At 42.1% G+C, this 18,629-nt stretch overlaps 1 protein-coding gene across 1 annotated transcript in view; it reads left to right on the top strand.

Annotated features, from left to right (window-relative positions):
- Nucleotides 1-1,849: 1,849 nt before the first annotated feature.
- LOC138855723 (uncharacterized) overlaps nt 1,850-18,629 on the top strand; it is a 46,915-nt gene continuing 30,135 nt past the window's right edge. The window contains exon 1 of the mRNA XM_070105477.1: nt 1,850-1,973. Within this exon, the coding sequence (XP_069961578.1) occupies nt 1,850-1,973 (124 nt within the window). The remainder of the gene's footprint in view (nt 1,974-18,629) is intronic.

Here is an 18,629-nt window from a genome sequence, read left to right as displayed (position 1 = left end):
TGACGTGGAGAAAAGAGCTTTTTCAGTGAACAACAAGTATGAATTCTCAAGACTACCATTCGAATTGAAGAACGCTCCATCTATTTTTCAACGTACATTAGACGACATTTTGAGACAATATATAGGCAAAACAAGTAAGGAAGGGCTAAGTTCGGATGTAACCGAACATTTTATACTCTCGCAAAGTCAAATGGTATACTCGTTTGAGATTTCAAGGGATGTAGAGCAGGTTCGCCTCCGCGTGGTGCATCCTGGGTAACGCCAAATGACCTGCGGCCTTTACGGCCTTGAAACTCCTGATCTGACCTTTGCTCGACCTGGACATAGCTTTGACAATTAAATGGATTCGGTTGAACCCTGGGCTGGTGGTCTTGGTATTCTGTCACCTGAGTATGCAGGGGTGATACCCTGCAGAAATGGCTGATGGGCTAATGCCAAGGTCGCCTCCGTCCCGTTAAACCATGGCAGGCCTCGGAGTACGTTCCCCTCCCGTCATCATTAAGTTGGTGTGGTAGGTGTTTGTTGAGATGACTCTTTCTTTGCGCTGGTCGGCTCTGAACGCATTGCCTCATAAGGGCGTGCGTCAACCCTCGCCTTGGCCTCGTAATTGAGACAACCTGGGGACCATAAAAGGCGACTACCTTTCCGGGAGACGGATAGCGGCTCTGAGTGAGGACCCAACAAAACAAAATGCAGACAAACATAAACACTAAGGACGAGGGAGGAAGCGGGTCGAAACCGACCTCCGCTGTAGTGGACGGTTCCCTGGGGGGGACACTTTCACCGAAGGGTGAGAAAGGTAATCCAGGGGGTGCCTGGCTTACCGTCACGGGGGGCGGTAAGGTAGGGGGAGTCGGCAGGAGTCTGCCGACGGCAACCCGGGGTAGGGCGGAAGTGCGAGGCGGAATCGCCAGCACTAGCAGAGGTACCTCTGCTAAGTTCATGGGGGTCACGGGGTCCTTGGCGAGCGCTAAGGGCCCGGTGGGGAAGCGAGTGACTGCAGCTAAAAAGCTGAAGTCTGATCGTCGACTGGCTGCCAAAGATTTTGGAGCGCTACGGTGACAAGCAGGCTGATCAGAAACCTGACCAGCATGCTAGCACACTGGAGTGGGCCAAAAAGGTGCTGAGCGACGTGGGCGACGGTAAAGTGGGGCCGAGCGGGCGCCAAACCTCAATAAAGCGGCAGAGATCGCAGGAGGGGGAATCCTCCCACGGCCAAAAGCCTCGGGTCGGACCCGCACCTATGTTTAGCGAAATCGCTAAACTCGCAAGCTTAGTGGAGCTTGGGGTGTACGACCGAAGCAGAGGAGATGGAGCCATCTCTCATGACGAGTGGAAGCGGCTGCTATCTCCGCTGTTTTCATGAAGGTGGTCTGGGGAAGCCCTGGACCACCCCCTAGATGTGAAAGCGGTGGGTGGAACCTCGGCATTCACAAACTCATCAGGTGTGCCGACGAGCTGTCGGCTCTCCTTTACAAGGAGGCGGTAGCCAGGGTAGGGGAGGTGTGGAAAGGAGCAAGGCTCGAGGCGGTGGCCAAATCGGATCTCCCGATGCGGCCTCGGGCTCGGGTCTGGCTTCCGGCCGAAATTGAAGGGATGTTGCGGTACTGCAACACATCTCTCCCCACCCAAGACTGGAGGGTGATCAAGCTGGAGAGGACCGAGGCACCATATCGGCAAGCGCATACTCCTGAACAAGGAGTCCCTCGCTCCTGTCAGTGTCACAAAGGGGGCCATAAGCTATGGCTTCGAGGGAGTCGTTTTCAAGACGCGCCCAACAGAAGCCAGGGCGGATGGCCCGCTGCCTCCTGCGGGGGTGGAAGAGAGTGGGAAAGTTCCCCTCTCGAAAATGGACGCCGACCCTGTCCTCGCGGACGCTGTGAGCACGGGGGGCGGATCGTCAAGTGATGGCGGAGCCATCTTCAGTCTCGAGCATCTGTTCGAGGAAGCTGGAGTCGACGATATGGACGATGGTACGGAACTCGCACTGCTGGATGAAGATCCTCCAAATTAACCTCCAGCACTCAAAGGCGGCCTCCGCCGATCTAGTGCTTCGTCTAGGAAGGGACGAAGCCGACGTTGTCCTTATCCAGGAACCGTGGCTGAGTAGCTATGGGATATCTGGACTAAGGACAAATAGCCATAAGCTCCTGGCGGCAAGCAGCACAGGTAGAACCAGAGCCTGCCTGTTGGTCAGAAATGAACTTAACGTTTTTCTTTTACCTAATTTCAGCAACGAGGACGTCGTCACCGCTAGGCTGGAGGACAGTGCTAGGGAAATCTGGCTTGTTTTAGCCTACATGCCGCACGACGACGAGGTGGAACCACCTCCGAACTTGCTGAGGATGGCTCTGGCAGAGGCCAGACGCAAAGGAGCCGCGGTTATTATAGGCTCGGATGCCAACTCAAGGCACAGCGTCTGGGGGAGCTCGGACACAAACGCAAGAGGTGAGTCATTTTTTGATTTTATTTGTGATGTAGACCTTTTTATCTGTAATAGGGGAAACTGCCCTACTTTTGTGACAGCTAGCAGGGCGGAAGTCCTTGATGTCCCGCTAGCCTCTAGGGAAATTGCTCCCTTGATCTCGAAATGGAGAGTTCTAGACGACCACTCCTTTTCTGATCATAAATATATTGGGTTCAGCTTGGACGCCTCGCGCCCGAAGCATAGAACCTACAGAAACTTCAGGAATACCAATTGGGTCCTGCATTGCAGGAAGCTTCGATCAGCTCTACCAACCGCGCCTGACAGGGATTCGATCTGCGGACGCGATTGAGGAGCTCGTCGAGGTTTTCAGCTCTGTTAGCAGATCTGCTCTTGAAAGCTCCTGTCCTCTGAAAACTCAGAAAAGTAGAGGGAAACCCACTTGGTGGACTTCGGAGCTAACGGAGATCAGATCTTCGAGTGGACGACTCTTCAATAACGCCCGTAAAAGTGGCTCTAGCGACGACTGGGCGTTGTACAAGGCCGGATTGGCCATTTACAAGTCCGACTTGAAGAAAGCCAAGAGGGCTTCGTGGAAAGCCTTCTGCGACAGTGTAGAGGGTTGTCACGAGTCCTCAAGGTTTAGACGCATTCTTGCGAAAAATCCTACTCCGGTGGGGTATCTAAGAAAGGCAGATAGCGGGTAGACTACGAGTAGCGTGGAGTCGCTGAGGTTACTCCTAGATGCTCATTTTCCACGAAATCGCTTTGCTGAAGAAGTGCCACTGGGGGAGCTTCAGGAAGGCTGTACAGCCTTCTTGGACCTTCTGGATGAGCGTCATCTTACCTGGGCGCTGAAATCTTTTAAGCCCTTCAAGTCCCCGGGTCCTGATGGCATCATACCGGCGCAACTACAGCGAACGGTTAAGGTGTCATGTAGCTGGCTGGCCCCTATCTACGCGAACTGTGTTAGATTGGGCCATGTCCCGAAGACCTGGAGACAGGTTAAGGTTGCGTTCATTCCGAAGGCCGGTAAAAGCTCTCATTTCGGTGCAAAAGATTTCAGACCCATCAGCCTATCCTCGTTTTTGTTGAAAACGCTGGAGAGACTTATGGATCTGTACATCAGGTGCAGAATACCGAGGGGTAAACTGTTACAGGCGCAGCATGCATATATCAAAGGCAGGTCGGTCGACACTGCTTTGCATGATGTAGTGTCATGGCTGGAGACAGCGCTATTGCAAAAGGAATTTGCAGTGGGCACCTTTCTCGACATCGAGGGGGCCTTCAATAACGCTCGGCCAGAGGCAGTGGTTAAAGCCCTCGAAAAGTTTGGAGTGGAATCGAAACTCAAACACCTCATTTTCAGTCTTCTTTGCGACAGAACTGTCGTAGCGGTGTGGGGTAGTGCCAAGTCAACCAGAAAGGTAAATAGGGGAACTCCGCAAGGAGGAGTACTCTCCCCTCTGCTCTGGATCTTGGTGGTAAACGACCTACTTATAGAACTCGAGGAGCAAGGCTGTCGAGTGATAGCCTATGCTGATGATGTGGTTCTTATGGTTAAAGGTAAATTCCTGAATACCGTCTATGAGCTCACCGAAGGGTACCTAAACGTGGTATCCAACTGGGCAAACAGAAGCGGCCTAGCCGTCAACCCAAGTAAAACCGAAATGGTTTTATTCGCTAAGAGGTATAAGATCCCAAATGTGCCTCTCCCCTCCTTCGGGGGTTCACGTCTTCAACCTGTTGATAAGGTGAAATACCTAGGGCTCATCCTGGATAGAAAGCTTTCTTGGAGGCCGAACATCGAGGAGAGAGTCAAGATGGCATCGGTCGCCTTATACTGCTGCAGGGGAGCTATAGGGAAAAGGTGGGGACTCTCACCAAAGGGGGTGTTCTGGCTCTACGAAACCGTAGTCAAGCCAATATTGTTCTATGGTGTGTTCGTCTGGTGGAAGGCGCTCAAAAAGACTACCTAGGCTAAAAAGCTTGAGCGAGTCCAAAGAGCGGCGCTCATCGGAATCTCCGGTGCACTGCGAACCACACCAACGATAGCTCTCAACGCTATATAAAATATAGCACCCGTGGACATTGCCGGTAGGTGCACTGCTGCGAGGTGTGCTATTAGGCTCAGAGAAGAAGAGGTCCGAACAAGGACACGCCACAATTCTCTCCTCCTTCACCTGCATTCCTGAAAATTTGGATCACTGCGTCACAGCGGCCTCTCAAGGCGGCTTTTTCTCTGCTCATATCCCGACGAGGGAGATGTGGAGGGGAAGAAGTCGCTGGAGAAGAGGCGCGGTGAGTTTTTTCACGGATGGGTCGAAGCTAGGAGGGAAAGTAGAAGGGGGGGTTTTCTGTAAAGGGCTCTCATTCAATCTTTGCTAGTAGTACTGTTACGTAGTGTAGCTTCGTTTAGAGAGGTGAGCATTCACTCCGACAGCAGAGCGGCAATACAAGCACTGAGTGCGCGAACCGTGCTAGTCAAGGAGTGTCTGTCCTCGCTAGAATTAGCATCAGGCTACTTCAATATCAGGCTCGTTTGGGTGCCTGGTCACAGCGGAATCGCTGGGAATTGCAAGGCCGATGAGCTGGCCAGGGGGGTACCCTTGCCCCGCTCACATCGGAATGGGATCGAGTTGGTTCTCCACTAACGTCTTGCATTCTCGCTCTGGACCAATGGACCTCGCAGGAGCTCAGCAAACGCTGGTCGGCGACGAGCTCCTGCGCGACTGCGCGATCCTTCTGGCCGAGAGTGGATCGCAGGAGGTCGGGGGATCTTCTCGCCTTGAACAAAGTTCACCTCGCCGCCATGGTAGGAGTTCTCACTGGGCACTGTCCAATGGGAACTCATGCGGTGCGGCTTAGAATACTACCCGATGGCAGTTGTCAAAGCTGTATGGAGGAGGGTGAAGTGGAAACATCCCGGCACTTTCTCCTCCATTGCCCGGCTTTTGCTAGGTTGAGATTGAAACATCTCGGCAATCATCCTTTTGGCGGTCCAGAAGATCTGGCCGAAACAGATATTGGCCGTCTCAACAAGTTTGTCATAGGCACAAAGCGCTTTGTCGACATGTAAGGGTCTATTGATCCGGCTCATAGGAGTTTTGGGTACCACAACGGACTGGCGTTTAAGCTGTCCAAGTGTGATCCTTCTTAGGATCGACCCGCTAACCTAACCTAACCTAACCTAACCATTCGAATTGAAGAACGCTCCATCTATTTTTTAACGTACATTAGACGACATTTTGAGACAACATATAGGAAAAACAAGTAAGGAAGGGCTAAGTTCGGTTGTAACCGAACATTTTATACTCTCGCAAAGTCAAATGGTATACTCGTTTAAGATTTCTTTGTGGATTGGCTGATATTTTCGGTAGAAGGTCAACTATAGGCACTGAGGTCCACATATTTAGTACTTAGGGGCTTGAACAGTTTTGGTTCGATTTAGATAATTTTTGGTCACAAGGTGGCATACATTAAACGTATTATTCACGCACAGTTTTACCCCGATATAATCATTGTTGCTTGATATGCATAGTGGAAAGTGAAAGAATCAGATGGACTTGAAAATGGTGTTATATAGGTAATAGGCGTGGTTGTAGTTCGATTTAGCCCATTTTCGCACTATGATATAGAAATATGTAAAGAACGTTATGCACCGAATTTGGTTGAAATCGGTTGAGCAGCTCCAAAGATATGGGTTTTCACCTAAAAGTGGGTTGTGCCACGCCCACTGTCTAATTTTGAACGCGGCTCCAATAAAGTCATCTCATACCATCCCAGAGATAAAATTTAATGTCTCTGGCGTGTTTAGTGCTAGTGGGCGGAGTTGCCAACCGATTTCAACTATTTTCACACTGTAGATAGAGGTTCTAAAAACATTTGCGTTTAATGAATTTTGTTGTTATAGCAGTAGCGATTTAGGAGATATGCACATTAAACCTATTAGAGGCGGGACCACGCCCACTACTTTATTATTACTTTTAACTGCAGATGCCCCTCCCTAATGTGATCCTGTGTACCAAATAACAGTCTTGTGTCTTATTTCGGAGCTTAGTTATGGTAATTTATTTGTTTTTGATTAATGGCGTTTTGTGGGCGTGGCAGTGGTCCGATTACGCCCACCTGCAATATCAACCGTCTCACGGTACCAAGAAACATGTCTACCAAGTTTCATAAAGATATCTCAATTGTTACTCAAGTTACAGCTTGCACGGACGGACAGACGGACAGACGGACGGACGGATAGACAGTCACCCGGATTTCAACTCGTCTCTTTATCCTGATCATTTATATATACATAACCCTATATCTAACTCGATTAGTTTTAGATGATACAAACAACCGTTAGGTGAACAAAACTATTATACTCTGTAGCAACAGGTTGCGAGAGTATAAAAAAAATATTAATACTCACTGACCGACATATTCGGCATAAAACTGGTTAGAATAACGAAAAGCTTTATAAGTAGTATATTGAATTTGAGGGCAGTATTAATCCGATTTTATTAATTTTTTCCAATACCACATACTACCAGAGAACGTATATCATAGAGAAGGTTCATGGTGTGCCGATTGTCAAAATGTTCCTCTTGACGGAGGGTTACTCGCCAACTTAAGAGGATCTCACCTCAAACAAATTATAAGCGGATTTCACCAAAATTTTACCCCTGCGGAGCGCAAAATAGCAGAATTGAGCATTTTGAATGTTAAATGAGAAAAATAATGCTAAATTCAATGTTAAGAAATGTACGCTTACAAATTCGTATATTTACAATGCGCAAACGACTTTGCATATAATTTTAAGATATTATGCATATACAGGGCGGCTCACGAATCGTGCTACAAAAATTAACCGTAATAAGTTTCTTTTTATCAAACTTTGTTGTATTGTATAGAAAATTTTAATTTTATTTTATAATATATATATATATATATATTATCTAATTAGAAAATTAATGCGGGCTGGAGGGTTCAAGTCGGGATTGCCTCAAATATCTATTTAATGGACTGCTTCAGTTCAGTCAGATTTCTGGGTTTGATTTTGTACTCCTCTTGCTTGACATAACCCTATAAGAAAAGACCAAGCGGTCGCAAATATTCTTATACATATATATGTAAGTATATGTATAATTATGTGTGCATGTAAACAAATATGAAAGTACCCATTATAATTGTTAATTTGTCTATATGCAACGTATGTATGTAAATATGTACACTCATTGTTTCATGCGAAATCTCCGTTGCCACGGACAACCAATGGCCGAAGCTCACGTTTTTTGTTTTCTTGTCAAAGAGTCACTGTGTCGAAGGACTGACGCGACGACAAAGCGTCACAACATTGTGTTGTTGGTAGAAAATCCGAGCTGTGCCGAAAAAATATTAACGAACGGCCGCCGATTGTCACCGCTTCCCTTGCCGCTCTAACAGCTTTGCCCACAAATCATCGTAAATATGTATGTTTATATATGAGCATGCATACATATTGACGCAGATTTTTGTGAGACACGGAAAAATTTTTTAAAATTGTAAAATATTTTAAATGGACAAAAGCTCTGTTGCCAGTTTTGTCAATTTTTTCTGTGTTTTGTGGGCTTGCATGGTTGCAACTTTTCCCTTCCAGAGGGAATATCAGAAATTTGTTCAATTTATGATTTTTAGCTTTTGCCATCGTCGCGAAAAGAAGCTTGTTGGCAAACGCATGCTCGGGGAGATGAGGGGGTGTCTGTTTTTATGAATGAAGCGAGGTTGCTTGTTGAAAGTACGCCTGCATTCATGAATGAAAATGTTGTTGTTGTGTAATTTACTATAAATTTGGGCTTCGCCTATTTGGCTGACATATTGACTTGTGACGATTGTTGTTTTTGTAGAACAATGTTTGTAGTTTTTGCGGGTGACATATTTACATGTGTTCGCACACACATATGTAGGTTGGTTTGTGTATGCATTATTTGTTCGGCAATTTTATGTAGATATATGCGTGTACATATAAATCAATGCGGGCACATATAGTGTATTGATAAGTGATAAAATCATGATTTGACTTTCTGAATGCGTACATTCAAATACATACGTACATACATATGACTATATAAGATTAATATGATAAAAGATGTACATACATACATATATTGCAATAAATTTAATCTCTATTATTATAATATTAAATATTGATTAGGAATGTATATTAGGTAAAAACTAAATAAAATTATTAAATGCCCAAATTGACTATAAATATTATTTCGAAATTTCATAATTTAAAAGATCTTATCAGTTTTGCATGCATTAATAAAAATTCGTAAAATGTTATTTATATCAATAAATATGATTGCATATTAACGTATAAAAATATAAGCCAAAAGGCTAACATGCAGCTGTAATATCAAAGCAAGTCTCTGAGCATAATTTTCATACAATGCTCAGCTCTGTTCACTCTCCACTGTTAAAATTTCTCCTTCCGAGCCAAAAGTGGTGAAATCCTCTATTAAAATCTTGTTAGGTTTTGACAATTCACACGCTGGTCCGCAATTGAACCTTCTCTATGATATACGTTCTCTGATACTACTAACATGCCACAGACTAATAAAATGCTCCCACTGTTTCATTAAGGTCCCTCACATAACATCACCAATCAAATGGAGTAAAGTCAGACGAATGTTTCACCCGATTTGATCTTTTTATGAGTAAAACACGCTCTCTCATTTTCATTGAGATAACTCACATACGCGGTATAAAGTCACGCGGAAGTTCGAAATTCATTTATATTAGATATATGAGGGCTACAAGAACTATTGATCCGATTCAACCCATTTTTGAAACAAAGACATACTATTATCGATAATTTCATTTATTTATTCTATTACATGAATTTCAATTATATATTTTACACAATGACCGATATTTACGATAAAATGTCAACTATAGGTACTGGGGTCCACATATTCAGTACCTAGGGGCTTGAACAGTTTTGGTTCGATTTAGAGAACTTTTGGTCACAACTTGGCATACTTTAAACGTATTATTCACCCTGAGGGATCTTGCCAGAGTGTCGTTAGTGGCCGTGAATTGAAAACGGCTTCAATGCGAATTAATAATGTTGTAAATTCTTTATAATTTAATTTGGAGTTTCCAGCTACTTTCTTAAAGTGGGATTTGAAGCTTTTTACAGCTGATTCCCATAAACCACCCATATGAGGAGGGATAAATTGGAGGGATAAACTGCCAGTTAATGCCTTGGGGAGCGTACTTTTGTACAATTTCAGGTGAAACTTGTTTGACAAAATTCACGAACTGTTTTTCTGTGGCTCTTTGAGCTCCTATAAATGTCTTGCCATTGTCGCTCATGAGTTTTGATGGAAAACCGCGTCGCCCGACGATGCGAGCAAATGCCGCGAGAAAAGCCTCCTTTGTCAGAGTCGTACATAGCTCAAAGGCCCAGCAAAGTCGACACCAATGGTGAAAGGCAGAGCGAAGTTACAGCGTTCCGGTGGAAGTGTTGCCATAATCTGCGTTCGCATCTTCTGCTTATGCATAGTGCACATGAAAATGCATTTCTTTATTTTGGGCTTGAGTCTTGGAATATAAAACTCTTGACGGACGATTTTTTGCATGAGGCGATGTTCTGCGTGTAGCAATAACACGTGGACATAGTTAAGGTATAAGGTGGCAAGTTGCGATTTCTCTGGGATAACTATGGGATGACGTTCGTTATACGAGTAAGAGTGAGCTCTTTTTATCTATCGGCTTCGATTCTCTTAGTAATGATATTTCTCGGCTGAAGTAACGCGCTTGCGTAGATGCGATAAGAGCGACCTTTGCTTTTTGTAAGTCTAGGTGCGTCACTGTATCGCATTGGGAGTGTAATGAAGACACTCCCTTAAGTTTAATTTTGAGTCGCTCTCTGAACTTGAGCATGTAAGCGATTACCCTGAGGGCTCGGGGATACGAGGAAAATCGCTCAAGGATGTCATTATCCTGCAATGTTGCGTCAAAGGAGTCGATTTTTAGACTTTCTGTTGCAATTATATTGCGCATGGGCGATTGTAGCCAAGAATCAGGAGATTCTGTTAACCATCGGGGGCCATTCCACCAGAGGGTGGTGGCGACAAGGTGCAGGGGTTTGCACCCTCTTGTACCTAGATCAGCAGGATTGTCAGCACTGGTTACATGTCGCCAAGTGGCTGATCCTACTAGGTCAAGTATTTGAGACGTTCGGTTGGAAATATACGTCTTCCATGCATGTGGTGGTTTTTCTAACCAGGCTAATACAATTTCGGAATCGGACCATAGATATAATTTATATTGTGCCATGTTTAGTAGTAGCGCTCCACATAATTCAAGTCGTGGCAGACTTTTTGTTTTTAAAGGAGCCACTTTTGCTTTTGCTACTAGTAAGTGGATTGTGGTCGCAGTGTCGTTTTGTGTGCGAACATATATAGTTGCGCAATATGCCTTTTCAGAAGCGTCACAGAAGCCGTGTAGTTAGACTTTGTGCTCTGGGGCATAAATTACCCATCGTGGCCATCGTGGGATTTGTATCTGTGAGATATCGTTTAGATTGTTCGCAAACTGGGACCACTTTTCTAAACGAAGTGGTTTTACTTGTTCGTCCCAGTCGGTTCCATCTAGCCATAATTCTTGTATTAGGATTTTGGCTTGTATCATAACTGGCGAAAGCCATCCTGCGGGGTCGAAAAGTTTCGCCACAGAGGATAGAATTAGTCGCTTTGTTATGGCGGATAACGCAGATATTGACTCTGTCGTGTATGAAAACTGGTCAGATATCGCATTCCATTCTATCCCCAGAGTTTTTGTTGTACTTTCCTTTTCGAATTTAAGGAAATTAGTATCTAACAAATTTTCATGTGGTATATTTTTTAAAATATTAGGGTGGTTCGCCCTTATCTTTTTCAACGAAAACCCTTAGGTTTTGAGAGCTTTTACCACTTGTGATAGTGACTCGTACGCTTGTGGAAGACTGTGATTTCCAGACAAGATATCGTCGACATACGTTTGTGTTTTTAACACCTGGTTTGCCAGAGGAAATTCTGACTTTGTGTTTTCTGCCAGTTCGTGGAGTGTTCGAATGGCTAAATATGGAGCACAGTTGACGCCAAAAGTAACTGTTTTTAGTTTATAGTCGCGTAGTGGCCTATTGGCGACTATTTGTCTATACATTTTTTCGACGTCTCCGTTAAATACGTATTTGAATATACGCCAATTTAATATGAGGAGCATTAAATCTGGTTGGAGCGTGGGTCCCGTAAATAGAATATCATTTAGGGAATTCCCCGAGCTAGTGGATCTTGATGCATTGAAGACAACTCTTACTTTAGTTGTTTTTCTGTCTGGCTTTACTACTGCATGGTGCGGCAAGTAAAATGAGTAGTATTTGCCGTCGATGATTTTTTCGCATGGAATTATTTTCTCCATGTGGTCTAAATGGAGATATTCTTCCAACACACCATCATATTGTGGTTTGAGTTCGCCTTTTTTAAGTAGGTTTTTTTCCATACTTTGAAACTGCTGTATTGCAGGGGTGCGAGAGTGACCTAAGGCGATTGTGTTGGGAAATTGTTGTTTTAGTGGTAGTCGTACGACGTACCGACCATTATCTGATCTAGTTGTTGTGGCTTTGTAAAAGTCTTCACAATACTGATCTTCTGGGGTTGTAATCGAAATGGGGGGAGTTCTTCTAACTCCCAAAATTTTTTAAATTGTGAATTGAGGTATTCGTTTGAGATTTCCTCAACTTGAGTGGTCATAGTGGTAACTGGTTCCGTAACTAGTCCACTTAGGATCCAACCGAAAATGGTATTTTGTGCCAATAGGGTATTTGAAATTTTCTCAATACCTTCAAGTATTATCTGTGGTATGAGATCGCTGCCTAATAGAAGATCTATTTGAGCAGGAGTGTTGCAGTTGGGATCTGCTAGCTTTAGGTGTGAAACCTTTTGCCAATGCTTGCTATTTATGTGATAGCTTGGAAGCAAATATGTTAGTTGCGGTGAGACTATAGCTTCTGCTTGTATGTGCTTATCCGCTTCGGGGGAAATTAAGGTAATGGGGCAGATATTATTTGAGTTTTGGACTACTCTTCCGCCCATTCCCCTGATTTCATAATTGGCTAGTTTTGTTGGCAGTTGTAGCCTATTTTGAGCCCTAGACGCTATGAAAGATCGTTGTGATCTTTGGTCTATTAAGGCCCTAAGTTTAAACAGTTCTCCTCGGTGTTCGATGACGACTGCTGTAGGTAGTAGTACTCTACTTTGATTTTCGCTGTCTAGCATTTGGGTTTTTATTGCCTTTGAGCAGCATGGTGCTTCTTGGCAATTTTCGTGATTTCGCACTTCGGGATTCAAGTATCAAAGTCTTTTCGTTTTTATAAAATTGTTTTGATCGATAATATTCATCTTTTTGAATCTCTCGCAAGATTTGAGCTTATGGCCCCCTGTACATAGTTCGCATGACGTTTGCTTGTACTGTTCGGATGTGAACGTTTGATTTCTGAAGAAGCTTCTATTTAAATTGTTGTTGCTACTGGCTTGGGGACTGTGGAAGCTTCTATTTAGGTCGTGTTGAACGGTTTTCGTTCTGACCATTATTTTATCTACCCTTTCTGCGATTTCGTATTGGGTTATTAAAAAGTCTTTCATCTGTTGCCACGGTGGGCATTTTTTTCGGGATGAGAGCGATTGCTCCCACAAAAGTAACGATTTTTCTGGTAAAGCTGCGGTGTATATATTTACCAGTATTGGGTCCCAGCTGTCTGTGGGAATATTTTGTGTCGATAGAACCGACAAGCAATTAGAAACAGTGGATTGCAGTTTTATAAACTCTTCACTTGTTTCCTTTTGAATCTTAGGCAAGTTCATTAGTATCGTTACTTGCTTATCGACCAATATTCTTTCATTTTCATACCTAGATTTAAGTACTTCCCAAGCCAAATTGAAATTATCGTCACTTAGTGCGAACTGCTTTACTATAACGCCTGCTTGACCTTTTGTTTTGTATCGAAGGTGATACAATTTTTGTGCATTTGATAATTTTGTGTGGTTCATGTAAACGGCTGTAAACATGTCCCGGAAGGACGGCCATTGTTCATAACCACCATGAAATATTTCTGTGTCACATGCGGGCACCTTGAGATGGATGCCTGAACTTGCCTCTTGACTTTGTACTTTTGGCAGCTCTACTCGCTGATGTGGAGTAGGTGCAATTGCTTTTATTAGCTTCAGCTGATCGGAAATCGTTGCTTTAGTGTCTTCGAACTGGTCTAAGCAGTTTTCATATTTGGCGTAAGCCGAGGACTTAAAATTTTCTGGTAGATCTGATTCGTCAGATTCTACTATGGCGTTATATGAAGCTTGGAGACGTATCCAAAAATTGTCGAGATTTTCTTTTTTGATTTCTAATGCCGATTCAGAATTATCTTGAATTGAGCAGATGACAAACGAGTGCAGTATCTTATTAAACTGTCACTCTCAGCAATGAATTTACTGTATGTAAAGTCTTTCCCCCTTTTTTGTTTTGTAGCACCTTGCTTTGAGCGTGTAGTTTCTGCAGGTGTACATGGACTTTTTTCGTCCGAAATCATTTTTGGTACTTTTAATAATTGTGTAGATTTAGAATCTTTAGAATCTGCGTTCATTTAAAAAAATTCAATTAATCAAATGATTTCTCTCAGTATAAAGTGATTAAATTTAAGCGAAATTCGTAATTGTAACGCGTAATCTCTTTTATCTAAATAAGATAATTAGTAAATCGGTTCATTTTTATTTTATTTTTTTTTTTAAATCGGATTAAATAAGATAGCATGCTTCGTTATTACGGTATTTATTTATTATTTATCCCGATTGTATTGTTAATTTCAACAATTATTCAAAAATTGCAATATCTATTTTTTTTTTTAATTCTTCTTTGTGTTCGTATGCGTTATAGGGTATACCTATAAGCGAATTAGTGTGTGTCCATGGGAGCTCGTATAAGAGATCAATGTACTTTATACATATGTATGCAATCCTACTTGTTTTTTGTTTGCCAAACAACAAGGGGTATTGCCGAGTATGTGCCAAATTGGAATTTGGAATATATTGAATTAAATTGTCTAGAAGCAATGTATATAATATTGTTCACAATTTTTTATTATTGTTATTTATTTATTTATAGGAATATAAATAATCATAATTTTTCTTTTTTTGTTAAGAATTGGTTTTTTATTACCGAACCGTTTAAAATGTTTTTTTTTCGAATGCGCTTTTTGAAGTTCTTTAACTTTCAGTGGTACCCTAGTAGGGTATAATAATATGTCCCGTACTTGTTTAAGTACGTATGTAAACGAGCGGACGTTGTTTCTCAGTTAAGAAAGAGCGTAATTAGCAACAAAGTTATCGTATGTGCACTACGATTCGTAAATATGCACTCTCGGTATATGAATGTAAATATGTACGTATGTATAAGAGTAAAATAATGTACGTATATTTTATATGTTTAAAAAATTTTTATTTTCTTTACCTTTTTCTATCTTCTCTTTTTTTTGTAGTTAAATATGTTAATAATATTACGAATATATATTTGCAAGCGCTCAAAATTATAAGTTGCTAAAAATTTTGGTATATATTGTGCAAAATATGTTAATATGTATGTAATGAGAGATTTGGCATATAGGTAAAAAATTCTTTAATTTTTTTTTTGTTTTTTGAGAATATTGTTCTTATATCTCTTTTTATTCGTTATATGTTGCTATGTTGCTATGTGGGTATATGTATATGTTTGTTTTTTTTATTTATCTGCCTTTGCTTACTTGTTTTAGGCAATCCTGCTTATTACTTGATCAAGCATAAGGGGTATTGCCGGATATGTTTGCAAGTAGAGTACTTGAATTTCATATATATGTATATATCATATATTTGTGTTAGGTATTATTGAACGGATGGTTTACTACTTGCGTTTTCGCTATTATTTGAGATTGGCAGGAAGCATAGTTTAACGAGCGGTCTGGTTAGCGTTCCGTTTCGAGTACGGAGGTCAACTACTCTTATATGACCGTCGGAACCATGATGTAGCTTCTCTACGCAACCAAGCCGCCATTCTGTAGGGGGAAGACAATCGTCATGGATTAAGACAAAATCTCCAATCTTTGGCGCCTTTTTGGGAGTTTTCCAGCGGTACCTTTTATGAAGGTCCTTTATATACTCCTTCTTCCATCGGCGGCTGAAATCATGATGGAGAATCTTAATTCTTTCCCATCTATTTTGTAAGGATAGCGACTCCACGCCAGGCTCAGGTATGGCCAGAATGGGTGCTCCTTTTAGAAACTGCCCTGGAGTTAGGGCTGTGAGATCTGAGGGATCTTGCGAGAATGTCGTTAGTGGCCGTGAATTGAGAACGGCTTCAATGCGAATTAATAATGTTGTAAATTCTTCATAATTAAATTTGTAGTTTCCAGCTACTTTCTTAAAGTGGGATTTGAAGCTTTTTACAGCTGATTCCCATAAACCACCCATATGAGGAGCGCTTGGAGGGATAAACTGTCAGTTAATGCCTTGGGGAGCGTACTTTTGTACAATTTCAGGTGAAACTTGTTTGACAAAATTCACGAACTGTTTTTCTGTGGCTCTTTGAGCTCCTATAAATGTCTTGCCATTGTCGCTCATGAGTTTTGATGGAAAACCGCGTCGCCCGACGAAGCGAGCAAATGCCGCGAGAAAAGCCTCCTTTGTCAGATTCGTACATAGCTCGAGGTGCACTGCTTTTTTCGTGAAATAGACAAAGACAGCCACATAGCCTTTCATGAGGGTGGGAGACCTTAACATGGATTCCTTTATCTGAAAAGGCCCAGCAAAGTCGACACCAATGGTGAAAGGCAGAGCGAAGTTACAGCGTTCCGGTGGAAGTGTTGCCATAATCTGCGTTCGCATCTTCTGCTTATGCATAGTGCACATGAAAATGCGTTTCTTTATTTTGGGCTTGCGTCTTGGAATATAAAACTCTTGACGGACGATTTGTTGCATGAGGCGATGTTCTGCGTGTAGCAATAACACGTGGACATAGTTAAGGTATAAGGTGGTAAGTTGCGATTTCTCTGGGATGACGTTCGTTATACGTCAGGCTTGAATTGGCAAGCCGACCATTCGCACGGAGTACTCCTTTCGTGTCAATGAATGGACTTAAGACTAAGAGTGAGCTCTTTTCATCTATGGCTTCGATTCTCTTAGTAATGATATTTCTCGGCTGAAGTAACGCGCTTGCGTAGATGCGATAAGAGCGACCTTTGCTTTTTGTGAGTCTAGGTGCGTCACTGTATCGCATTGGGAGTGTAATGAAGACACTCCCTTAAGTTTAATTTGGAGTCGCTCTCTGAACTTGAGCATGTAAGCGATTACCCTGAGGGCTCGGGGATACGAGGAAAATCGCTCAAGGATGTCATTATCCTGCAATGTTGCGTGAAAGGAGTCGACTTTTAGACTTTCTGTTGCAATTATATTGCGCATGGGCGATTGTGGCCAAGAATCAGGAGATTCTGTTAACCATCGGGGGCCATTCCAGCAGAGGGTTGTGGTGACAAGGTGCAGGGGTTTGCACCCCCTTGTACCTAGATCAGCAGGATTGTTAGCACTGGCTACATGTCGCCAAGTGGCTGATCCTACTAGGTCAAGTATTTGAGACGTTCGGTTGGAAATGTACGATGGACACGAGTTTGGCTAGTAGTAGCGCTCCACATAATTCAAGTCGTGGCAGACTTATTGTTTTTAAAGGAGCCACCTTTGCTTTTGCTACTAGTAAGTGGCATGTGGTCGCAGTGTTGTTTTGTGTACGAACATATATAGTTGCGCAATATGCCTGTTCAGAAGTGTCACAGAAGCCGTGTAGTTCGACTTTGTGCTCTGGGGCATAAATTACCCATCGTGGCCATCGTGGGATTTGTATCTGTGAGATATCGTTTAGATTGTTCGCAAACTGGGACCACTTTTCTAAACGAAGTGGTTTTACTTGTTCGTCCCAGTCGGTTCCATCTAGCCATAATTCTTGTATTAGGATTTTGGCTTGTATCATAACTGGCGAAAGCCATCCTTTAGAATCTGCGTTAATTTAAAAAAATTCAATTAATCAAATGATTTCTCTCAGTGTAAAGTGATTAAATTTAAGCGAAATTCGTAATTGTAACGCGTAATCTCTTTTATCTAAATAAGATAATTAGTAAATCGGTTTATTTTTTTTTTTTTTTAAATCGGATTAAATAAGATAGCATGCTTCGTTATTACGGTATTTATTTATTATTTATCTCGATTGTATTGTTAATTTCAACAATTATTCAAAAATTGCAATATCTAATTTTTTTTTAAATTCTTCTTTGTGTTCGTATGCGTTATAGGGTATACCTATAAGCGAATTAGTATGTGTCCATGGGAGCTCGTATAAGAGATCAATGTACTTTATACATATGTATGCAATCCTACTTGTTTTTTGTTTGCCAAACAATAAGGGGTATTGCCGAGTATGTGCCAAATTGGACTTTGGAATATATTAAATTAAATTGTCTAGAAGCAATGTATATAATATTGTACACAATTTTTTATTATTGTTATTTATTTATTTATAGGAACATAAATAATCATAATTTTTCTTTTTTTGTTAAGAATTGGTTTTTTATTACCGAACCGTTTAAAATGTTTTTTTTTTCGAATGCGCTTTTTGAAGTTCTTTAACTTTCAGTGGTACCCTAGTAGGGTATAATAATATGTCCCGTACTTGTTTAAGTACGTATGTAAACGAGCGGACGTTGTTTCTCAGTTAAGAAAGAGCGCATAAACGTAATTAACAACAAAGTTATCGTATGTGCACTACGATTCGTAAATATGCACTCTCGGTATATGAATGTAAATATGTACGTATGTATAAGAGTAAAATAATGTACGTATATTTTATATGTTTAAAAATTTTTGGAGTTTACTCCTTAAGAATCGTTTTTCATATAAGGCGCCCGGTATGAAAAAATATGAGGAGTGAAATCTACTGATGAATGAACTCGGTAACGTTTTCACGCGGGTCAGTTTTCCCCACTTTTCAGTTGTGTATACTTTTATGTAGACTTTGTGTAGAGTTATTGTTGTTATGACTACAGCGCCATCTATAATACTATCATAGTCTATACACTACACGGTCAGCTGATTTGTACGAGCGCCGCCATATTAGATTGGCT

The sequence above is a fragment of the Bactrocera oleae genome, chromosome 2, assembly GCF_042242935.1.
Source record: "Bactrocera oleae isolate idBacOlea1 chromosome 2, idBacOlea1, whole genome shotgun sequence".
In the NCBI taxonomy this organism is placed as follows: Eukaryota; Metazoa; Arthropoda; class Insecta; order Diptera; family Tephritidae; genus Bactrocera; species Bactrocera oleae.
Note: the sequence above shows the minus strand (reverse complement) of the source record. Positions and strands in the feature narration are given on the sequence as shown.